The sequence below is a fragment of the Desmodus rotundus genome, chromosome X (assembly GCF_022682495.2).
Source record: "Desmodus rotundus isolate HL8 chromosome X, HLdesRot8A.1, whole genome shotgun sequence".
NCBI classification, from domain to species: domain Eukaryota; kingdom Metazoa; phylum Chordata; class Mammalia; order Chiroptera; family Phyllostomidae; genus Desmodus; species Desmodus rotundus.
In genome coordinates, this window is record NC_071400.1 from 95,293,489 (window position 1) to 95,317,182 (window position 23,694).

Below are 23,694 nucleotides of genomic sequence, written 5' to 3' on the forward strand. Positions count from 1 at the left end.
CATTGCAGCAAGATGAAAAATCTTGAGAGCAAATCACTACACAATGTTCCGTCAAAGAGAAGACACTAAATAAATAGAAGACCAAATAGTCTTCTATTACCTTCACACAAAGTATAATCCTTCCCATTTTCTCTAAGAATGATAAAATTGGCTTTTGGGGTTAGGGGAGGGGGCGTGGGGAACACGTGGCACACAAATGACGAGCAATTACTGGTGTGATCAATTCTGATATGTAGAACAAAAATGTGCACACAATTTCGAAGAGAATGAAGAAGTAATGAAATCACTGCAGTGCAAATGCATTCAATTTTAATCTTTAATATCTAACATTATTGCTTTAGGAAACTTTTACCCCCAAACCAGGAATAGAATGCTAATTACATAAAAATATACATATATAAAAAGTAGTTTTCCATTTTCCCAGGAAAAGAGCAATAATTTCTAGAATATTCAAGTGTTTTTTTTTAATCATAACTAAAGTCTTGGTCATCTATTAGCACTGTAACTTACATATTTAAATTAAATGTTATTAGACAACCGTTAACAATTTATAAATGTAAGATGCCATTACTGAGTAAATAGGTTCTTCTGTGAGTGGTGTGTCCCTTCCCCCACCCAATTATGAAGCAGCAATATGATTAGTTTAATTTTACAAGTAGATGATCCGCTGCTGCAAATGCTAATTCTCCTCTCACCCCGTGTTTATTTGTATGTATGTGTGAGTTGGTTAGAATGATGGGGCAGCCTAATGATCAACAGCAAGAGGAGCTAGCCTTGGGCTTTCGGTGCAGACTGACGGTGTCGGTCTGAATCAGGTGGTCTGACCTATCCTCCATGGCAAGCACTCTTCGAACTGCTTCCTCAAAGGCCGCTGCGACATTCGTGGCATCTTTTGCACTTGTTTCAAAGTAAGGGTAGTCGCCGTTGTCCCTGCACCAGGCCTGGGCTTCTTCTGTAGACACTTGCCGTTCACTTATGTCAATCTTGTTACCCAAAATCACAAAAGGAAAGCTTTCGGGCTCTTTTACATCTGCATAGTATATGAATTCTTTCTTCCAGTTACTCAAGTTCTGGAAGCTTTGAGAATCATCGACACTAAAAGTGAGCAGGCAGCAGTCAGAACCTCTGTAAAAGGGTGTCCTCAGGCTTCGGAATCTCTCTTGACCAGCCGTGTCCCAAATCTGCATGGTAACAAAATGTCCATCTACCTCCAACTCTTTATTTAAAAATTCCACACCTATGGTATGGAAGAGCTGGGCATCAAACTTATTAGTCACATATCTGTTCATCAGAGAACTCTTTCCAACTCCACCATCTCCGAGGAGAATTACTTTAAAAAGTGATGATTTTCCTGCCATTATTAATCTCAAGATCTCTGACTTCAGAACCCTGTAAAATAAAAAGGTACCATTACATTCCCTTCAACCTGTACTCTGCTCTCCAGGAGTCTATGCACACCGGCATTTAAGGGAAATGAACACAGAGCCCCGATGACTTTCTGCACAGAGACAACCTAGCAGCGAGAGCTGTCATCTAGGGAGCACTCCACCATCACCCCTGCAACAGCTGTGAGGGCTCACTCTTCCCCTCCTCTGGGTCTCAGCTCACGGAAGCTGGCACTTGAGGCCAAGTCTGACCCCAAGCACCTTGCTCTCAACCGTTTCTCTCTACTCACAGAAAAGCCCTACAACCATTTGTTAGAGACACAGTAGGAGACTGAAGTAGGCAAGTCTCTCTGACAACTTCAAACAGCCCTTTGGTGACACAGTGACAGTGTTCCCCGATGGCTTTCCCCTCCTGCCAGGGGTTTTCTCAAGGACACCCGCTTCTTCTCTTCCAATGCTTTCACCATAGGAGCTGGTAACTGGGAGACCAGAGACAGAAGCTGACTGATTTGGCAGTGAACAAAAATAAGCCAAATACTGAGTAAATGAACTCTATTCTCTTCATTAGGAACACTACTTTGAGGTTGCCAAAATTATATGTCAGTAGCAATGGGATTTTTATATTTTATTTTTTAATTTTTATTTTAGAGAGAGAAAAGAAGGTAGGCACGAAGAGAAGGGGGGAGAGAGGGAGGGGAAGAGGAGGGGGACAGGGAAACACCAGTTTGCTGTTCCACTTATTTACGCATTCATTGCTTGATTCTTGTATGAGCCCTGACGAGGGATCAAACTCGCAGCCTTGGTGTATCAGGACGATGCTCTAATCAACTGAGCTACCCAGCCAGGGCACGGAGTTTTTAATATAATATTGTACTATAGCACATTCTACTCACAAGACTCACTTGGGCATTTCCAACTTAACAAGTACAAGCCGGTGATGTTACTTGTGAGTTTCGAGGGGGAATCAGGTACACCTTAAATAAAAACATGGTGCTATATGTATCCCTTAGGGGAGACCGTGGGGCAGGAGTAAAAACTTTCCTACACTCTAGGCACCAGCCTGTTGGCAGGGATTTCAGCTGCCCATTTATAGACGGCTGCTTCTAAGTGTTGTTCCTTTTTAAGCTCCTGTTTTAGTTCTTTATTATGGAATATTTCAAATATATATAAAATTTCTGAATAATAATAATAATAATATAATGATGCCCCATGGACCCTAAACCTACCTTCACCAATTTCAACGTATGGCAAATCCTATTTCCTCCAAAACTCCCAATTCTCCCTTCTCCCCAGTTATTTTTAATCAAATTATATCACTTAGTATGTCAATATTAAGGGGCTTTTAGCATATTAAAGGTTATGAGAGAAGACAGGCTTTCCGTTAGTGCTAACAGAACTCGCTGCAGTTGGTGGCCACGTCCTCAACCTGCAGTGTCCGTCCGACAGCAGCCACCAGCCACACGTGGCTGCAGAGCACTTGGCATAGGGCTGCAGGGAGTGAAGGACTGAATTCTAAACTGTATTTAATTTGAACTCATTTGAATAGCCATATTTAGAGGGCCAACAGCTATATTTGACAGCATAGCTCTAGAACAAAAACGGTAATTACCCTGAACATGAGAGTACACGTTACGAACCCTTCAATGGGAAGGCAGTAAAGACATGAACAATAGCTGTGGTGTTATTAGGATGAATTTGCAGAATCACTGCAGTAAACATTATCTGGCTATCTCCTGGTTATATGCAAATATGACCCAGTGTAACATAACTGAACACTTCCTATAACATGCAACAATTCTGTATTTCCAAATACATGCTATATACTGTTCGGGTAAAACCTGTAGCAATTTGTCCCTGACTCCTACTGGCTCTTTTCAATTATTACTATAGTAATTACTGCTAATAATTAATACAATTTAAGTTGGCCAACAAAAGCATGAGGCACTTAGGGCGCATACCTCTTGGAGAGTTCTGACTGCCAATGGATCACTCAGCCCAATGCCCAGACTAAATGTTAAAGAGGACATTGAAACAATCTCAAGCCTTTTAATTTCCTGCCTTATATAACACTGTACTGGACAGGTTCCTTTGTTTAATTCTTTGCAATCTTGCTTAAACAACTTGAACTAACAGAAAAAGGAGAAACAAAACCAAGAAAGCACACCGACTATTCTGACTTGGGGAAAGTAGCTGTTGAATGACCCCTCCTTAACATTCTTCAGTAGTTCTCCACAGATGCAAGTCCAAGTCCAACTTCTGAGGCAAGACTCTTGGCCCTGCTCCCATTCTTGGCTTCAGTCCTTCGGAAAAGCAGTCAGATGCAGCTGAAATTCAACTCCACTTGCTCAGGGCACACTTTCCCTTGCCTTTACCCTGGCACAGACTGTTCCTCTGCTGGGGATCCCACCCCACTCCACCCCACTCCACCGAACTCACCGCTAACTAACCGCTGGGCCCGCAGAACTGCTCAGCACGGTCATCACCAACACTGGAAACCGTCCCAGCAGCCCCCATCCCAAGGTTGTCCCTTCCACACAATATTTACAGTATGTGAGCACAAAAGGCCCAGGTTGCATAATGAGGGCGTAACAGGTGTGCATAATTCTAGTCTATCACGTATCCCAGTATTTTAATAGGTCTATAAGTGCCTTATCAGACACCAAGTTTCACTGCATAGCACAGAATTGTTAGATTCTCTACATCAAATTATAAACAGAGTATGCAATCTAACAACCTCCACTCAGATGATTGGCTGCATATGTCTACCAAATACAGTCTTAGAAGTTCCTTGGGATTTGTCATTTTTAACTTCGGAATGGCACATTGATAGTTCTTTTTTTTTTTTCCATGATGTGGGATTTCCTAGCTTGTGACATTATTCTGACCAACCAAATTTGTGGAATGCTACACTCATATAGCAGGAATTAGTGCACAATGCTTATGTTTCCCATCTAAAATTTGGGGACTTCCAGATATTTGGGAATATGTTGGCATTGACTAAAACAACAAATATGTACACACCTCTCTGATTCTAACTATAGTGTTGTATATAAACACACATGCTGATACAAGAAATTGCATAAACCATCTCATTTCCCAATGACATCTAACAAAAAGCAGCTTCATGAAATCTATACATTAACATAACCATAATCAGTTTACAGACATTTAAAATGGCTCCTTTTTCTTTTGTAAAAATAAAATCCTTTGAAACTTCTTTAGTATAAGCTGAATGAATAAAAATATCCTGCTACATTATTTTCTGAACTTACCTTACAATATAATGTCAAGTCTTTTATAATCCACAGTTTGGAATGATTGCCCAAATGCAACAATCTTCACCAAGGTTAAAATACAATTTTAGCATTCAACTAAACTCTATAAGGAAATCTGAATAAGAAAAGCATACTACATAGGTCATAAACCCGACTTTAATTGTTCAAGTATCATCATCTGCAAAGAAAAAAATTAGAAAGCTCAGCTCAACAATGTACATTCAATCTGTTTTCATACTTGTAAGAGTAAACATAAGAATTAAAATATGAAAGATGTGACTTCCCATTAGCGGCTAATTCTTTTTGTTTTAAAGATTTTATTTATTCATTTTTAGAGAGAGGGGAAAGGAGGGAGAAAGAGAGGGAGAGAAACATCAATGTGTGGTTGCCTCTTTCACGCCCCCTACTACTGCCCGGGCCCACAACCCAGCCATGTGCCTTGACTGAGAATCGAACCAGTGACCCCTTTGTTTGCAGGCCGGTGCTCAATCTACTGAGCCATACCAGCCAGGGCTAAATTCTTTTTTTTTTTTTTTTTTTTAAGATTTTATTTATTTTTCGAGAAAGGGGAAGGGAAGGAGAAAGAGGGAGAGAAACATCGATGTAAGAGAGAAACACTGATTGGTTGCCTCTCACACACACCCTGACTGGGGACTAAACCCGCAATCCAGGCATAAGCCCTGAACGGGAATAGAACCGGCAGCCTTTTGCTTTGCAGAATGATGCCCAACTAACTGAGGCACACCAGTCAGGGCTAAATTCTTAATTTAAAGGGGAAATTACACCTGAAAGCTGCCCATGACCTTTTTTAGGGTAAAACTCCTGGACTCAAATACTACACTTTAATCATTGTTTTATTCTAGAAGTTATTTTACTTGCCTACTCTTCTTTTTCAAGTTTCACTCAGATAGCTATAAAATTTTGTTAAGATGAAATGTAAAATATTTCATTCACTCTTCAACATTTGCCCAAATTTTTAGTGGCTTAGAATAATCATATTCCAGAGAATAAAATAAAGCTAAGACAAAGAATGAAAAAGGAAGGGCCATGAGAGGGAAGGGCACCAACTGACACAGGAAAAGTTGGGCTAAGGCAGCAAAGAGTGTCATGAAGCTTCTTTCTGGACAGCCAAGGCCAAGGTGAAAACTTTCTGGTGAACCAAATAAAAGCCACTATCAGAAAAGAGAACTGGTTCCTGGTGTCGAAGGCCAAGAACGCTGACCCACGGGCAATCCACTTGACATCCTGAAGCTCACAGGACAATGGTGTCAATAGTACCTACCTCTTGGACTCTTGGGAAGATTCACTCCAGATGCAGACAACTGGGAGAGAGATTCACCACTGTGCCAGGCTCATCATAAGAGGGCAGGAAGTTTCTGTGGAATGAACACAGAAAGAAGTCTTTACTGGCGGTATTACAGAAAGGTTTCTTTTATGGGCATTTCTTCAGTCAAATTTCAGTGAGAGTTCTGAGTGGAACAAATAAGAGGATTATGCAGGCAGACAAGGGAAGCCAAAGGTTCCCAGCCCTAGAGATGAAATTCAATGGTAAGGTTTCCCTGTGCTAAAGCACCAGCCTCTCTCCATCTAGACCAATGATTTCAAGCCCACCCCCCCCCCCCTTAAAGTAAAGGGCATTTTTGTGGGACTTACCTATAGCAGTTCTTAACTTATCAGTTCAATAAATGAGAAAAATGAGACTCCAAAGCCTTGATATTTTGGAGTTAAGGATAAAACAGTAGTAATAATATAGGGACACCTCAGAGATATGGAGGATTCAGTTCCAGACTATCGCAATAAAGTGAATGTCACAATAAATCAAGTAACACGAATTTTGGGGGTTTCCCAGTGCATACAAGTTACATTTACACTATACTGTAGTATATTAAGTGTGCAATAGCATTATGTCTAAAAAAAGCAATGTACATACCTTAATTAAAAAATACTTTATTGCTAAAAAATGCTAACCATTTTCTGAACCTTCAGCAAGTCATACCCTTTTTGCTAATGGTTGCCACAAACCTTCAGTTTGTAAAAAACTGCACTATCTTCAAAGTGCAATAAAGCACAGTGCAATAAAATGAGGTGTGCCTGTGGTAACGACGACTCCAACATTGACTAAGCCCTAAAAGCCACTTACTCGGCTTCAGTGCATTCACTCCTCACAAGTCTCTCTTTATCACCAATACTGTAGATGAGGATCCTGACTCAGGGAAGTGGCACACCTTGCTCAAAGTCACACAGCTAGTAAAAGGTGGAAATGACTTAAGAATGTGGCAGACTTCTCTAAGCCCCAGCACTCAGCCCACTAGGCTCAGGTGCCTTGGCATTTATTTCTGAGGGTTTTCCTGTTGCTGTAGCGGGTATAATGAAAATAAGCAGTTGCAATGGTAAGTCTTTCAACTGTTCGCTTTATTTCAAGATCTGCACAAAATCAAGCTAACCAGACAGTAGGCAATCCATTGATATGTAGCATAAAGTACATCTGAGTGTACCTAAGTTTTATTAGAGTTTTAATAGCTTAAACATGTTTTAAATGAAACATCAAGCAAATGTTTGTAGAACTCTATAAAGTACCACCCCAGAGCTGGGAAAGCAGTTTTTCAACAAGCACTTAGTGAGTGCTTACTGTGTGCCAGGTGCTGAGGATGCAACCTATAGGCAGTCTCAGCACCTACCGTGTGCCAGACACTGAGGATGCAAGCCCATACCCTGTCTCAGGGAGCTGGTAGAGGACGATGTGATGATCCATACCCAAAGCCATGGCATTACAACTGTGGCAAGTCCTACAAATGAGAGTCTGTACTTGGTAAAAAATACAACTATTCTCATTCAATCAAAAACCAAAGAACTACCTCAACAGCACAGGGGATTCTACCCAGCATCTCCCTTTGGTGAGAGATGCAATGTGTAAATCTGCCCTTTGTCCGAGCATCTCAGGAGTATCCCAGAGCTCTGTGTGATTCCACCCATGGGGGGGGGGGGGGGGGGCGGTGTCAATTTCCTACACCATGATTCTGTGACATAGCCAGCTACTTCACCTGCCACTCGGTCAAAGGAAAAGCAGTAACTTCCAATGCCAGAGGGAAACTGGCTGTGTTCAACGGTGTTAGTGAGAGACTACACACCAGTTTCCAGTGTAGGCTATCCCAAAGCAATGTCTCAACGATCACTTTCACCGCATGCTGACTTAGAACACAGCCTCACCAAGGTCTGCTTCCCTTTCCTATAGGTGGATCTGACCCAGGGAAAGTGGGTTTGACCACAAGCTGAGCTCCATGGCAGAAGAAAACTGTGAGAAGAGGGGAGGGAGCCAGAACCAGGAAGAGGGACCAGCCCAGGACAAGGTCCTGCCAAGGCAGCCTGGCATGCACTGGGCGAGTCCAGGGTAGGCCTGAGCACCTGGAGTCCAGAGAGAGAGGAGAGTTCTGTGCAGATGGGACTGAAGGGAGGCGTGGAGTAGGCAGAGCCTTAGAAGCCAAGGAAGGATTTCCAGAAATGACCTAAATGTCTATATGGAGACATGGGACTACAGAAATATACTGTTGAGTGAGAAACCCAAGTAGCAGGCACACCGTGATCACAATATGTAAAAGCTTACAGATTTATATTAAAGTCCTCAAGAAAACATAAAATAATCAAAACCAAATTCAATTTTCAAAGTTGTGATTTGGTGGCAAAGTCATATTTTTTAAAATATCAAAACTGTATGAAAATGAATCAATATCTTCATTTTCAGTTAAAGTCTAGGTTGACTGAATGCTGCAATTAAGTGAAATGGAAATCTTTTATTTTATTTTTTTAAGATTATTGATTTATTTATTTTTAGAGAGAGGGGAAGGGTGGGAGAAAAGGAGGGAGAAAAAGAGGGAGGGAAACATTGACCTGGCCCGCAACCCAGGCATGTGCCCTGACAGGAATTCAAACTGGAGACCTTTTGGTCCATGGGATGACGCCAACCAGCCATACCAGTCAGGGCAAAATCATCTCTTAAATTTTCTTTAAATACTGCTATGCACCAGACCTCAGGAATAATTGCTTCCTAAATTTTTCTACAACTCTGATTATATTAAAAATAACTCGATATGATACCAAAAATACAAGCAACAAAACAAAAAATAAATTAATTAAACTTCATCAAAATGAAAAACTTGTGCGCTTAAAAGAACACTACCAAGAAAGTGAAAAGACAACATACAGAATGGAAGAATATATTTGGAAACCAAATATCTGATAAGGGACTTATATCCAGAATATATAAAGAACTCTTACAACTAATCAATAAAAATAAATAAATAGCCTGTCCTGCCTGGTGTGGTGCAGTGGATTGAGTGTCATCCTGCGAACTGAAAGGTTACAGGTTCAATTCCTGGGTTGTGGGCCAGGTCCCCAGCTGGGGGCATGCAAGAGGCAACCAATCAATGTTTCTCCAGCACATTGATGTTTCTCTCCCTCTCTTTCTCCCTCCCTCCTTCCCCTCTCTCTAAAAATAAAGAAAATCTTTAAATAAAAACAAAAAATAAATAAATAACCCAACTTAAAAATTAGCAAAAATGGTCAACATCAATAGCCAGTAGAGAAATGCAAATAAAAACTTCGAGATGTCACTTCACACCCACTAGGATGGCTAGAAATCAAAAAGACAGATCATAACAAGAGCTGAAAAGGTTGTGGAGAAACTGTAACCCTCATACACTGCTGATGGGAATGTAAAATGATGCAATGATAATGAATAACAGCCTGGTGGTTCCTCAAAAAGTTAAGCATAGAGTTACCATATGACCCAACGATTCCTCTCTTAGGCATATACCTAAGAGAATGAAGACATACGGCCACATACAAACTTATTTGTGAATGTTTTATAGCAGCATTATTCATAATAGTCCCAAAGCAGAAACAACCGAAATGTCCATCAACTGATAAATGGGTAATAAGCGTATCTATACAATGCAAGATTAATCAGCCATAAAAAGGGATGAAGGACTGGTCCTACGACATGGATGAACCCTAAATACATTATAATAAGTGAAAGAAGCCAGACACAAAAGACCACATATATAATTCAATTTGTATGAAATGTTCACAATAGGGAAATCCATAGACAGAAAGCAGATCTGTGGTTTCAGGGAATGTTGGGGCAGGGGACATAAACAGGGAGTGACTGCTAATGAGTACAGGGTTTCTTTTGGGGGGAAGGTATATATATTCTGGAATTAGAGAGTGGGGACAGCTGCACAACTTTGTGAATATACTAAAAACCACTGGACTGTATTATGAGGTCTGCTGAGAAAAATCCAACCACTGTTACTATACAAGAAAGGTTTGCATAACATTGAGGCAGTCAAGGAGAGTGGACTGAAATGCACATACGTAAACAATGACGACTTCACTGTACTAGTCACTGAGTAGAGCAACAAACCTGCGTCAGATTTTGCAGCTTGAACATTCTCCTCCGGGGAAACTATTTGGATCATTCAGAAGCCCGCAGCTATGGGCACCTGGTGGTTAGCAGCTCATCACAACAATGCGCCCACTCATGCATCACATTTCATGCAGTTTTTTGGCAAAACATCAAATCACCCAGGTGACTCAGTCCCTCTACAGCCCAGATTTGGCACCCTATGACTTCTGGCTTTTCCCATAACCAAAATCACCTTTGAAAGGGAAGAGATTTCAGACCGTCGATGAGATTCGGGAAAATACGACAGGGAAGCTGATGGTGATTGGGAGAACTGTGTGAGGTCCCTAGGTGCCTACTTTGAAGGGAACTGAGGTGTCATTGTCCTATGTACAGTGTTTCTTGTACCTTGTATCTTCTTCAATAAATGTCTCCATTTTTCATATTACATGGCTGGATACCTTCTGGACAGACCTCGTATACTAGAAAGATGGAGTTTATGGTGAGTTAGATATATTTATGGATACACACATATATGGCCTAAGGTCTTATTAGCAAAAAGATCCTAAAATTAGATTTACACAGAGCCACAAATAATCTCCTTGTCCCTGCAGCATTGTCCTTTTACATAAACCAGTTACAAGCATAACAGATACTATTTTAGGATTACAATACCATGTGCTGGCACCAACACACCAATATGGCACACACTAATCTCAATGGGAACCTGGATAAGTAGGTCACTGGCAGGAAGGAAAATGAACCATGTTTTCAGCAGATGCCTCAAAACTAAAGATAAAAAGAGAGCATTGTATGTCAACCCTTTCCTTTTCATAATACTACCTTTCCAACTCTATTGTGGACTTATATCTTGCTCTGTCAAATGTTTATGGATAGTTTATCAGTAGTAGCCTTTTCTCTGGCCTTCTCGGACCCCTTGCTGGTTTCCAAAGCCAAATACCACAATAAACCAAGAGGGAGTCAGACCCAAGCATGGAGAAATCTTTAACAGGAATGTTTAATTAAAGATAGACAATTTGCCCTGGCTGGTGTGGCTCAGTGGATTGAGCGCCAGCATGTGAACCAAAGGGTCCCCAGTTCGATTCCCAATCAAGGCACATGCCTGGGTTGCAGGCCAGGTCCCCAGGAGGGGGCGCGAGAAGCAACCACACACTGATGTTTCCCTTTCTCCCTCCCTTCCCCTCTGTCTAAAAATAAATAAATAAAATTTTTTTAAAAAAGCTAGACATATTTACTGGTCATAGATTTAACTGTCTCCATTCTTACAGATAGCTAAACCCATTTATTTCTTCATTATTTTTATTATACAGGATTTTGAGCATGGCATTCAAAGACCTATCCAACCTTACTTACAAGCCTGTCTCAATTATATCCCTACAAGTCACTGTCCCCAAACCTATCACAGGCATTTACCGTCCAGTCCTTGATCAAGCCCTTATCTCGGCTTGGGAGGCCCCTCCCTACACCTGGACAGGTATGAAAATCCTAGTCACTCAAAGGCCTAGTTTAGATCCCTCACCCAAGAAGCCTTCTGTGCCTCCCCTGCCGAATCTTTCTCTTTGCCCTAATCATTTCCACCTCTGTTGCAGTTCTCAATCACTTACGCTCTAACTAGTCAATTGTATATGAGTCTGTTCAACTCTCTTGGGAAGGACACACAACACGTAATGCCATCATTCATTTCTTCTTTTATTGTTCTGCAACATCTTTCACCAGGCTTTACATTTGGTGAGGTACCAAAAAAGTGCTAAACTGAGAACAAAGTAAATTACTTCCTCCTTTATTCTTGTTATTCTATTTTTATTTTTCCACTTGTACTTTCCATACTTATAATTCTTTGTTTCTCTAATCAATCAGTTCTTCCCCCATTCTATTTTTGAGGTCTATTAAAATGTGCGGGAAGAAACAAAAAAATCAATTCTTACTTGCAAGTCTAATAAGAAGAACACTTTAAAATAAGTACTACTGACTGCAACAGGAAGCTGGTGGTTGAAAAAAAACAACATTCCTCTAACAAGCAGCCAAAGGGAGAGCAGGCTGGGTTTGTACACTGCTTTTCTCAAAATTTCAGATTTTGAAACACATACTCTGTGGCCCCTGACTAGTTCTTACTTCCAAACACTTAAATTGAATTTATCACTCCTAGTATAAATTGAGGAAGAGATTTTTTTTTCAAAACCATGCATTCCTTTTGCATTCACCCTGAGTGTCCTGGTTAGAGGCATACCGCTAATTTCATTTCACAGCTTAAGAAACTGAGGCTCAAAGAAACTAACCAAGGAAATAAAAACATGGATAATCTCTAAATTATTTCACTTTTCACTAGAGCTGTACTTATTTCCTTATAATATCTTAATATAGGTGTGTCTCACCAAATTAGTTCCACTCTTTGCTGCTGAGTCTTCACGATTGTCTTGCTGAGATGTATGAGCAAGAAGCAAGGAAGTCAGTAAGTCTATCTCTACTACAAGAAGTTGGCCGGGGGCGGGGCGGGGGAGGAAGAATTAAACAAAATACCATTGCAATAGACCACCTTGGAGGCACAACCTGACAGACAAAATAAATTATCTAGAGGATCACTGAGCATTACCTCACAGAGACAGCCAAAGAAGGAAAAAACTAAACTCAAACCACACATCACATCACAGCAGCTCAACCTACAATATTTAAAGAACTCATTTCATTATGTTTCTTTTGTGAAGATGAGTCATTTAATTAAACTTTTAGGAAATACATACTCACAATTTTGCTTAAAACAAGGCATGTCTGTAGCTGGGTTTACTAACTAATCACTCACAATTTTGCTTAAAACAAGGCATGTCTGTAGCTGGGTTTACTAACTAATCATTAACAGTTGTGGAGAGAGTGGGAAAGAGAAGAGGATAAAACAGACTCGGTTAAGGAACTGTTGTGTTGGCCAAAAAGTCAATTATGTTTTTCCCGTACGATGGCACTAGTAGTACTTAGTTGTCTTTAACTTCATTCAAAACAATTTTCTTAGATTGTATTGTGACAGCTGTCATACCAGCATGCATTTTAAAAAACTTATCAAAATTGGTGAATTTTTGTGTAGCCAGTTTAATATTGAAGATGGAAGAAAATATACATTTTGGGCACATTATGCTTTATTATTTCAAGAAAGGTAAGAACACGACTGAAACGCAAAAAAGATTTGTGCCATGTATGGAGAAGGTGCTGTGACAGATTGAACATGTCAAAAGTGGTTTGTTAAGTTTCTTGGTTCTACTGACATTTTGGCCAAATAATTCTCTGCTGTGGGGCTGTCTTATGCATTGGAAGATGTTTAGCAGCACCCCTGGCCTCTACTCACTAGACACCAATAGCAGGGGATAGCCAACATACTCAAAATATCCAAGTCAATAAAGTTATTGGTGAAAATGAAAAACGTGTCTTTTATTTTACAGAGAAAAAGCACATGGACTTTTTGGCCAACCCAATAAATCTTAAACTATCCTGAAAACAAAGACCAGCAACATCTGACAGCACTGATGCAAACATTTTATATCTGTGCTGTCCAATACCGTATCCACTAACCTCACGTGGTTACAGAGTACGTGGAATGTGGCTGGTCCAACTGAGGATCTGAATGTTTCATTTTATTTCATTTCAGTTAGTTTAAATTTATATTGGTACATGAGTACATACTGGACAGTGTACATATACAGTGTGCTTAACTGGGAGTCCATGAAGGAGCTGCAGGGGATAAATGCACCTAGATCCACATGTGAAATAAGGATGAGTGTATGGACGGAAGCATGTGAGCTTCAGCTTTTCTCTGGAAAGAGTGAAAAAGGTTTCATCAGATTCTTAAAGGAATATGGACCTCCAAGAAATGGTCAATACATGTCTGCATCATTTGTATATTATGTGTGATCATTTGTGTATTTCATAACGCTCTCAAAACTTTCATCTTTACTTGGCATCACTATTTCCCATTCTCTCCCCCACTCATGAGACTTTATTAATATTACAACCATGAACTGTGATGGTTCAGTGAACAGACTCAGGGGAAACTGCTAACCCTGGAAGTAAAGATGTTTTGTTCTCTGTTGTGTTTAATGGGGTCCTTAAAAGAAACAAGTGTAAAGATAGCTACCTGTAATAACACACCTACCTACCTATAAAAGGCACTTAAAATGTTTGTCCATAAAGAAAAGAGTTGGGTTGTTTAATGTATCATTTGGGGTGGGAGGACTAAAATGCAAAAAAACAGATAAAGATCACAATATGGGAATATAGTACTGGGAATTAGGCTGTTATTTCAGGAAGAATGCATTATAAAAGAGATGAATTTGAATACACGTTAGAACACTGAATTAAACATGATCTGCTGTAACTTAAGGAAACATTGGTTCTGCCTCCTCTCAAGTTAGATAAGAAACTAGATGTCTTTAATTTGGAGCAGAAAAGTGTAAGGGCTGGAGAAGTTCCAAATAAATTCAGGAAAGAGTTGGTATACAAACACTGCCCACGAGGCACGAAGCCACAGCAAAGTGGAACTTCTTGGCTGTTAAAGAGAAATTAAGTAAGTGGAAATTTCCCAAGATATATTTCAAGAGGACAGCTCCATGTCTGGAGTATAGGACTCCGCTAGATTAAAGTTTCCCGTTCTGCAGAAAAGTCACCAGGTCAAAATGACAACTTATGAGTAGCTTTCCAGAAAGTTCACTTCATCCCACTTCTCCAACAATGATGCCTGTTTGCCCCCAACTAAGGTAATGAAGCTGACTTTGCTTACAAAAAGCTTTCCAACCCTAAACTTCCTGTGTCATCACTACCCATTTCACGTCTATGCCTGATCAACCCTCTACTCCGCTCACTACGCACAGGCTCCCAACTTTACTCCCCGACTCCTATATATGCAGAAGTCACCAGACAACTCTTAATGGCCAAATCAAAGGCTTCTCCTCAGGCCTCATCTAAATGGCTTAAGGCATATGTACCCCTAAAGTGAATAAAGAGAAAAGTGCTTCTCTTAGGACTTCACAGTACAGGCTTCTAGAAAACACCCTCACAGTTAACCAGTGTCCTCACCGGAGGCCACCTGTTAGACAGTCAATTCTCTCAGATGTAGCCAGTGCCTGGATGTACGAGACATAAAATCTCAAAAGGGTACTGTGGCGTTTTTTGTTAGTTTGGTGTTTTACAAAGTAAACTAGGATTTTATTGTGAAATCATCATAGACGGAAAATTAAATTGAATATTCTGTCCATTTCATTTAAAATAATCTTACCATTTTTTTTTGATACCATGCATTTCAATTCCCTGTTTAGTGAAAGCAAAGAAACCTGTAATTTTGGGCCTGTTTTAATTTAAATTTTATCACTGAATTCAAGACCCCACCATAAAATGCATTGCCAACAATCACATCCCAAGCCCCTAAGCAAGCTTTTTTTTTTTTAAACAAGTAAGGCTATAAGTTGGAGGCCCAACTGGAGCAGGCTCTTGCAAAGTATCACCTCTAGCTGGAGGCATAAGACCTTCCAGTCTTAGCCAGACTCAGCCACAGCCCAGCAGTGACCCTGAAAATGCTTCCTACTTAATCGTCCATAAAACTACCCTTCACAATAATTTCCACCTTCTCTCCCTTTCACCCCCTTAGCTCTCTGCAACCAGGCTCCCTTTTCTAACAAGCTCTTACCATTGGTATATAGCAAGGTTGAAGCCCTTTCATCTTCCCAAACCATATCTCCCTGGGATATAACCACCAGTGATTTCTAAACTAAATCAACCTCCGCCCTCCCACCCCTGGGGAGCCAGGCAAGAATTCCAACTCCTTTTATAATATGTTCCCCCTGGTACTCTGATGGCATTGAAATTCAACATCTGTAAAACCAAGCTAATAATTTTCCCCATTTCCAAAATCTCTTAAGAAAACATCTCTTTCTTCTTCTGTCTTACCCACTTTTTTCACCACACAAGAAATGTGTCCACTTCCCTAACCTATTACTATTGTCTTGTTTGCTCAAATAACAAATGCTATGATGGGAATAACATGAGCCGCCACTGTTTACTAAATATCTGCTAGGCATACAGCACCTTCAAATCACCTCCGAGTTGGACATTATCATCCATGTTTTACAGATCAATAAATGCAAGTTCACAAAGATTAAACAATTTCTCCCAGTCTAAACAGGGCAGGTCAAACAGGTGTTACCTTCACTCCCACCAAATGACAGAAAGGACTAAAAAATGCACAAATCCAAAAAGGACTACAAGAAGGAACTACAGATGAGAGACAGCAACAAAACTGAGAAGATGGAAGACAAATGGTGCTCTAGTGACAAACTGAAGAGACCAGGAACCCCACCGCGCTGCTTGACACTTACTGAGACAGGCGGGCCAGGGCTGCTTGGAAGCGCAAGGTTTTCTCCAAAAGGCTGGAGGCCCCATGAGCACCCCTCTGCACCCAGAGGCCCCTTTCTCCACCAGCTCTACTTCCTAAAGAAGCGTGAGCAGCAGAAAACGGGAACAAACCACTATGGACAATGAGGGCGAGGGGATCAAGGGACAGTCTGCCCAGGAAACAGAGACAGGGCGGGCTGCTTTAAATGTCTGAGGGAACCACAGAGGTACTGGACATTTTGCAGGGCACCATGCAAAGTGGCGCTTGAAGTAGTTCACAGTTTCAACATGAGATCGTACCACATTCCTTTCGATGACATCATACCTTTGCAAAGCTGGTTTTCCAGGGCTGGTGTGATAAAAACTCAAGTACTGTGCAAATATTAGTGTGGAACAGGATATGAGAGTGGCAGCTCTTTGCTCCAAAACAACTATTTATGAAATTTTATTTAAAAGGACTGACACTGGCCCTGACCGGTGTGGCCCAGTTGGTTGGGCATCGTCCTGCAGAGCAAAAGGTCACCATTCAATTCCTGGTCAGGGCACATGCCTGAGTTGTGGGTTTGGTCCCTGGATGGGGCACATGTGATGAGGCAACTGATGGATGTTTCTCTTTCTCCTTCTCCCTCCCTCCTCGTCTATCTAAAGATAAAGAAATAAAATCTTTTTAAAAATATAAACAAACAAATAAATACACTGGAACTCATTCCAGAGAGTGTTCTACATTTATCAATGTTTGTCCTCACCCAGTGCTTCTGTTCTGTTGTGACTTCCAACTAAACCACATATGTATTTTTAGGCACGTTCATCTAATCACTGCTCTGATTACACAAGCCTGAAGCCGGAAAGACTAGAGCAGTCGCCTTATAGCATACAGAGCCTAGTGACTTCTAACTCTTTTGAGCCTGTTAAATCATTTAAACGCTCCTCCATTAGAGTTTTACATAGCAAGTTCTAGAAACAGAAATCTGTAAGGTTTTTTTTCAGGTTTCTCTCACACTGATAACACCACCACTTTTATGAGAACTAATCTAAAAACTACCTTAGCCTCTGAACCCCAAAACGTAACACGATGCACAAGAATTTCAAATTAAAACAGTTCGGTTTACACTGAACAGCTCAGTTTGTTAGTGTACACTGCTCTGCTACCCTGTCGCACTTGGATAATGAACGTGGCCACGGAATGAATGCATCACGCTGTGCCATACTGTTTCTCCACCCCTTGTGAAACAATGCCATACATTTGTGAGGCATCGGGCCCGGGACAAAGGTGAAGTCTGTGTCCAGACTCTCCAGACGATGAAATGGGCTGGGTTCAGTAAAGCCTCCACTGTGCTTCCGAAACGTACAGCCATCTCTCTCCACCCCCAGCTGATCTTGCTGTTACCTTATTTACATTCATGTCCATCTAATCATCCTCTCTGAGTTCATGATTAGCAACAGCATTACACAACCTGGGCCCACCATGGTCAAAAACAAAAAGTAATGGGACCATCCAGAATGTGGACATCCCAGAGCTCAAGTTCACAACGTGAACTATATCAAGATTCACTTTGGGAAACAGAGTTCTCCCCCAGGTTGTCTTAGGAGCCCAAGTGCCCCCAGGCTCCCACCTTGCCTCCCCAGCACAAAGCAGCCAGGCCTTCCTCCATCTACATACCTGGGTGGGAAATGTTCTCCCTCAGGTATTCTGACCTTTAATTTGCATCACAGCTCTCCAAATTCCCTGAGGCATTTTGTGAGTTCACCCCTCCCCCGCCAAAAAAAAATTCTGCAATGAATATTCTCTGCTGACAACCTACTTAATCATAAACCCTATTTTCTTTTCCTTGGTTTGGACTAACAAATTTATTACCTAGCTAGCTTTCAAGTGAGACACATTTCAAACACAAACACACATAGACTTCCATTTGGCTTATTTCCTCCTGCTGCTTAACTAGCAAATTGCCTGGAGCAGAACTCCTTGGAAACCAATAATCTGATGTCTCTGCTTGGTCTCCTGTAATCTCATAAAGAGAAATGTGGTGACCTAATTCGGCCGGAGCAGCAAGCCAACTATAGAGATTGAGCAAGACTCCTCGGAGGCCAATGGATGTCCTTCCTGCACCGATTCCTGTTCATCCTTTCCAGAACAGAGCCCCTCCAGTAAGAAAAGAAACACAGATTTCTTTGTTAAATCCCATGAGATAGCAATCATTTCAGATGTATAATTTAGCATCCGCTCTCACTCCACAGCAGACAGCTCCTGATGAGAAATCTGTTCTTTGGCAAAGAACACACTGTTCATCAGCATGACTCAAAAAGCAAAGCTACCCACAAAAGATGTCATGTTGCCTGTGTGAATAACAAACACTTTCAAAGAGCCAGCCCATTTTGACTCCTGCTCCCGATCAGTCACTCCCAAAGTGCACCTAAAAGTTACACCTGCCCCAGAATGAAGCAGTACATATATTGAAGCGCCTAGTCTTAGATAGGCATGGTGAAAACAGGCTGGAAATTGAAGAAAAGAAAACGACCTTTGGGTCATTTTTTAAAAAATATTTTCATCATCTATGTCTTGATTTCAATGATAAAATGCATGCAGAACTATTGTCTACTGAGGCTAAATTTCAGAACTTTTATGCTCAACAATAATGGCTATGAGATTTGATTCTTGTAAATATTCACATGTGGTCAGCCGACAAAGCTATCAAAAACACTTTAACTTTTCCTCGCACAGTAAATATCATGATGCAGGTACATGTGTGTGCATATGCACCTGTTATATTTGGGTTTTTTTAATGACACCTAGCCCCTGACCTTGGGCAGCCCAGGCAATAAATTTTGTTCTAGGACGAGTTATAACCTGATCTTATGATCGTGATTAGACTGTAAGGTCCTGACTGCCCTTCATATCAGCAGCACCTTTCTATCAGTGCACGACAGGCTACTCAGAAAATGCTTGTTGACAATTGGAGTAACAGAAACCAAACTCCCCAAGTCTACTTCTACAGATCTGAATGGCTCTCGAGTTCCTCTGGCCACTTTTGCCTTTAAAAAAATGGATTCTGTAGCCCTGACTGGTGTGACTCAGGTGGTTGGACATCATCCCACAAAGCAAAAGGTCACTGGCTCCATTCGTGGTCAGGACACATGCCTGGGTTGCGGGTTTGGTCCCTCATACAAGAGACAGCTGATTGATGTATCTCTCCCTCTCTTTCTCCCTCCTTTTCCCTCTGTAAAAATAAAATAAACAAAATCTTTTAAAGAATGGATTCTGTTATCAGAAATTATTTGCTGACCCCTGAATCTTTCAACTGAATAAGTATGTCTCTTAGTCAAAGGAAATCTCTTCAAGTTCTCAAATTTTCCCCTTGCTCTTAAAATGATGAGAAGATACCCTAAATAGGAAAGTGCTGTTGCACTTGAAGAACTACAGAAGTCCTGAAACATGAGCTCTGAAGTTACAGACCACGGTACAGCAGGCTTTCTCCACCCCTGCACTAGCGACATTTTGGGCCAGACAACTCTCTGTAGTGGGGCCTACCCTGTGCATTGTAGGATGTTGAGCAGCACCCCTGGCCTCTACCCACTAAATGCCAGCAGCACCCATTCCCAGGTGTGAACCCAAAATGCATGCAGACATTATCAAAGTCCCAGCTTGAGAACTACCACTGTCAACTCACACAGGCCTGCTTTGAATCCTGGCTCTGCCCTGTGCGATCAGGGGAAACAGACCTAACCCTCCAAGGCCCCAGCAAAGTGCTCACCTGTAGAATGGAGCCAATGACAAAGAAATGCTGTGACAATTAAACAAAATGATGTATGTACAGGATTTACACACAGAACATCCAGTGCCAGCCAGGGTGGCTGCCCAAGAAATGAGGGGAGGGTAAATGTAACTTGTAAAAGCACGGGGACTTACCTTCAGGCCTCTAGGGTAGTGTAGCGTCGGTGGAAGAAGTGCCTGAGATAGAAAGAGAAAAGAGAGGTTGGAAAAGGGGGAGCAGTTCTTAAGTATTTCCCTAATTTCCCTAAAGAACACGGTTGGAATCAAGGCCAAAGATGTTCCACTTAATTTTCATGGTCCTCTTTAACCTCACAAACGATAAACTAAAACTCTCCAACATAAATGAATCAGCAAGCCAGAAACTTTTTAGTGTAAGCAAGAGGAATTTACTACAACGCGTACACAAAAACAGTGAAAGCACCACACTGCCACACCACGTCTTAGATTTGGGAATCTAAATAATATACTGAGAGTTCTAGAGAAGCAGCGATAACTTCAACAGACGCTTCTAAACGAGAACCTAAGAACAGCCTGCTCCAAAGTCTCGGACTAAAGAGTGCTGGCTTTCCTTCATCATTACAGTTTAGCGCCACGAACTGGTTTTTTGAGATTACAGGCAATTTAGGGATTTTCCATTACCATTGTGGGGCAGGCTGAAAAAGACAAGTAAAAGACATTTTTTTTCTTTTTAAAAAATTCATAAAACAGGTTTACGGATTTGAGAGAGACGGGAAGGGAGGGAGAGGAACACCGACGTGAGAGAGAAACGTGGACCGGCTGCCTCCCACAGGCGCCCCCACAGGGAGCCCAAGCGGCAACCTTCGGCGAACTGGAGGGCGCTCCCACCAACTGAGCCGCGCAGGGCTATCGTTATTTTTTTTAATTTTCAAAAAGCAATCAAATTCCGTCTATATGGTTTCATCAGGACTCCGAAACCCTATAAAAAGACCGGTCACGTGACAATTTGGAAACTAGCAAAAAAGTCATTCCTCAAAAGAACCGTGGTCACGGGATGTGTCATCACTTAAAGAAACAACAAAACCAACACCTCCAGCACGACGTGGTCGCCACTCAAAATTCTCATCTCGCCCCTTTACAGACTGAGTTGGAAGCACGCAGGGAACGCGATTCTGAAACCTTAGCCAGTCTGAATGCGATAACGCCCCAAACCGCCTCAGCCCCAAGACTGGCTTTACATTCCAAATTCCTCACCGTGGGGGGGGGGGGGGGGGCACGGCGGCTCGCAAGGGTTCACCGAGGGAGCAGGGCGCAAGTCGCCAACGTCCGATCGCGCGAGCGCCTCTGCCTTCTCCGCACAAACCACTCGGGATGGGGTTGGGTTTGGGTGGGCTGGGGTGCGTGGGTGCGTGCCCCCAGTGGTGGGGGGAAAGGCTGGTGTACGAGTGCGTCCCCGCGGGTGTGTGGGTGTGGGAACCCGTCTTTCCCGCTGCGTCGGGAGTAGGAGGCAGGGGGCAACAAGCCGGCCCCCTCTCGGCGTGGCAAGTGAGCCGCGCAGGCCCCGCGAGTCGCCCACCCCAGCGGCAGGAGGCCCAGCCCGCGCTGGCGGCCCGCGCGAGCTCAGACACGGATGACACCCACCCCGACCCCAGCCCCCGGCCCACCCCGAGGAGTCCGCGCCCCGCTCACCTCCCGGCCACACGGAGGATGTCCGCGAGCTCCGGCCTGCCCTGACCAGGGGCAGTGAGGAAAGCGACACCGTCGGAGACCGGCAGGCTGGACGCGGCGGCGAAAGCGCTACCACAGTCTGACTCCGGTGACTCCCGCCCAGCGTCGAGAGAACAACATGGCGACGGGCAGGGGCGGGACCGGGGGAGGACGGGGTGGGGCCGGGGGATAGGGGCGGGGCCTGAAGTAAGGACCTTGAAGTTGCCAGTTTGCTCCCGCCTCGCTCATTCCTGGACTGCCTATCCTCCCTAAATCAAGATATTTCTTCGGGCAGGCTGTTCTTCGTGTCCTGCGTTCCATAGGAGAGGGCATGACATTATGGTTATCTTCAAAAATTTGCGTCATGTAGGAATAAACAGATCGCACAAGCACCACCACGGGATGTTGTGTGTTGGACGAGAAAGAATGCGCAAAGAACAAACGGGTAGATGAAAAATGAGAACAGCTGCGCTATTGTGGAATAACAGGAATCAGATTTAAATTTTTCTTATTCTTGTTAAAATACTGCCTCTATCATCTCTAAATATAAAGCAGTAGTGGGAAAAGGCGTTATTGGGGAAACTTAATTCCTCCCTTTATATACGGAGTTGACCGCGTGGATCTTAAGGATGCAAGGAGTCTGTTGGGGCTTTTAGTGACCTCTCAATATATTTGGTACGGCGGATTTCATTTGCTTCTTCCCCAGGAGAAATCTCTCACTTTTATGATCTGCTGGGTTATTATTAAATAATCTCTGGCTCTTTAGGGAGTCACTTTCAGGCAATGAATCCAATGTAGTCTTTTCATTCAGTGCTGCAAAGGTAATGTTTGAGTTTCTCACAAGTATAAAAGATAGTTTTAGAATACGTGTGAAAACGAGGCATGTAAAAAAAGATTGAGTTTTAGCCTTGGCTGGTGTGGCTCAGTGGATTGAGCGTGGGCCTGCAAACCAAATGGTTACTAGTTCAGCTCCTAGTCAGAGCACATGCCTGGGCTGTGGGCCAGGTCCCCAGCAGGGGGTGCGTGAGAGGCAACCACACAGTAATGTTTCTCTCCCTTTCTCCTCCCCTTCTCCTCTGTCTGGAAATAAAATCTTCTTTAGAAAGATTGAGTTCTAGTTTGAGTTTAAATGAATTTTTCTTTATAGAAAAAATCTATTTTTTATCCATGCAGGATATTTTCCCTAGAAAATATGAGTAAAGGTTTATAAATTTCAAATCTGTTGAAAATAGGGAGGGGGAAGGGATATTCATAAACACATAATCATTAAATCTACACAATAAAACATATAAAAGCATTGCTGTTAACTTTCAAAGGAAGAAATATAGAGTCATGTACTTTGGACTACGTTGCAACAAAAAACGCACAGGATCACTAAGGAAATGCTACCTGAAAATCGTATGTCAGAATCACACTCAAGGATCGATGGAACAGGAATGTATCTCTGCAACTGCTAATACTAACCAGCTATTAACAAGTGCGCTTATGAAAGCATCGTGTCTTGGCTTAAAGCAAGCATTGAAAAACCCAAGAGCTTTCAAAAAAGCGTTCTAAGTAGGCCCTACAAGTGATTCTTAGGCTTTTCCGAAATGTCGGTGGAGCATGCAACATATCTTGGGTGTAGTTTATAGTCAGCACCTGAAGAAAGAATAATGAAAGTTATTTTTTCTGAAATAACTATTACTTGGACACTAGCCAACTGACACTTAAAAATATTCATTTTTCACCAGGCCCCACTGCTTGGGGCCCCGTCCGTCCCATGGCAGGGACACCTGGCTTCCAACTTTGCCTTCTGGCCCACAGCAGGTGGTGGAG

At 42.2% G+C, this 23,694-nt stretch overlaps 1 protein-coding gene across 6 annotated transcripts in view; it reads right to left on the reverse strand.

Annotated features, from left to right (window-relative positions):
* Positions 1-298: 298 nt before the first annotated feature.
* RAB9A (RAB9A, member RAS oncogene family) overlaps positions 299-23,694 on the reverse strand; it is a 47,930-nt gene continuing 24,534 nt past the window's right edge. For 2 of the 6 annotated variants that reach the window (XM_024569938.3, XM_053917267.1), the window contains 3 exons: positions 20,350-20,391; positions 5,943-6,036; positions 299-1,389 (listed from right to left, as the gene is read on the reverse strand). In XM_024569938.3, the coding sequence (XP_024425706.2) occupies positions 753-1,358 (606 nt within the window). In that variant the 5' untranslated portion in view covers positions 1,359-1,389; positions 5,943-6,036; positions 20,350-20,391 and the 3' untranslated portion in view covers positions 299-752. The other 4 variants (XM_053917266.2, XR_008425993.2, XM_053917268.2 and 1 more) reach the window with 4 other exon arrangements.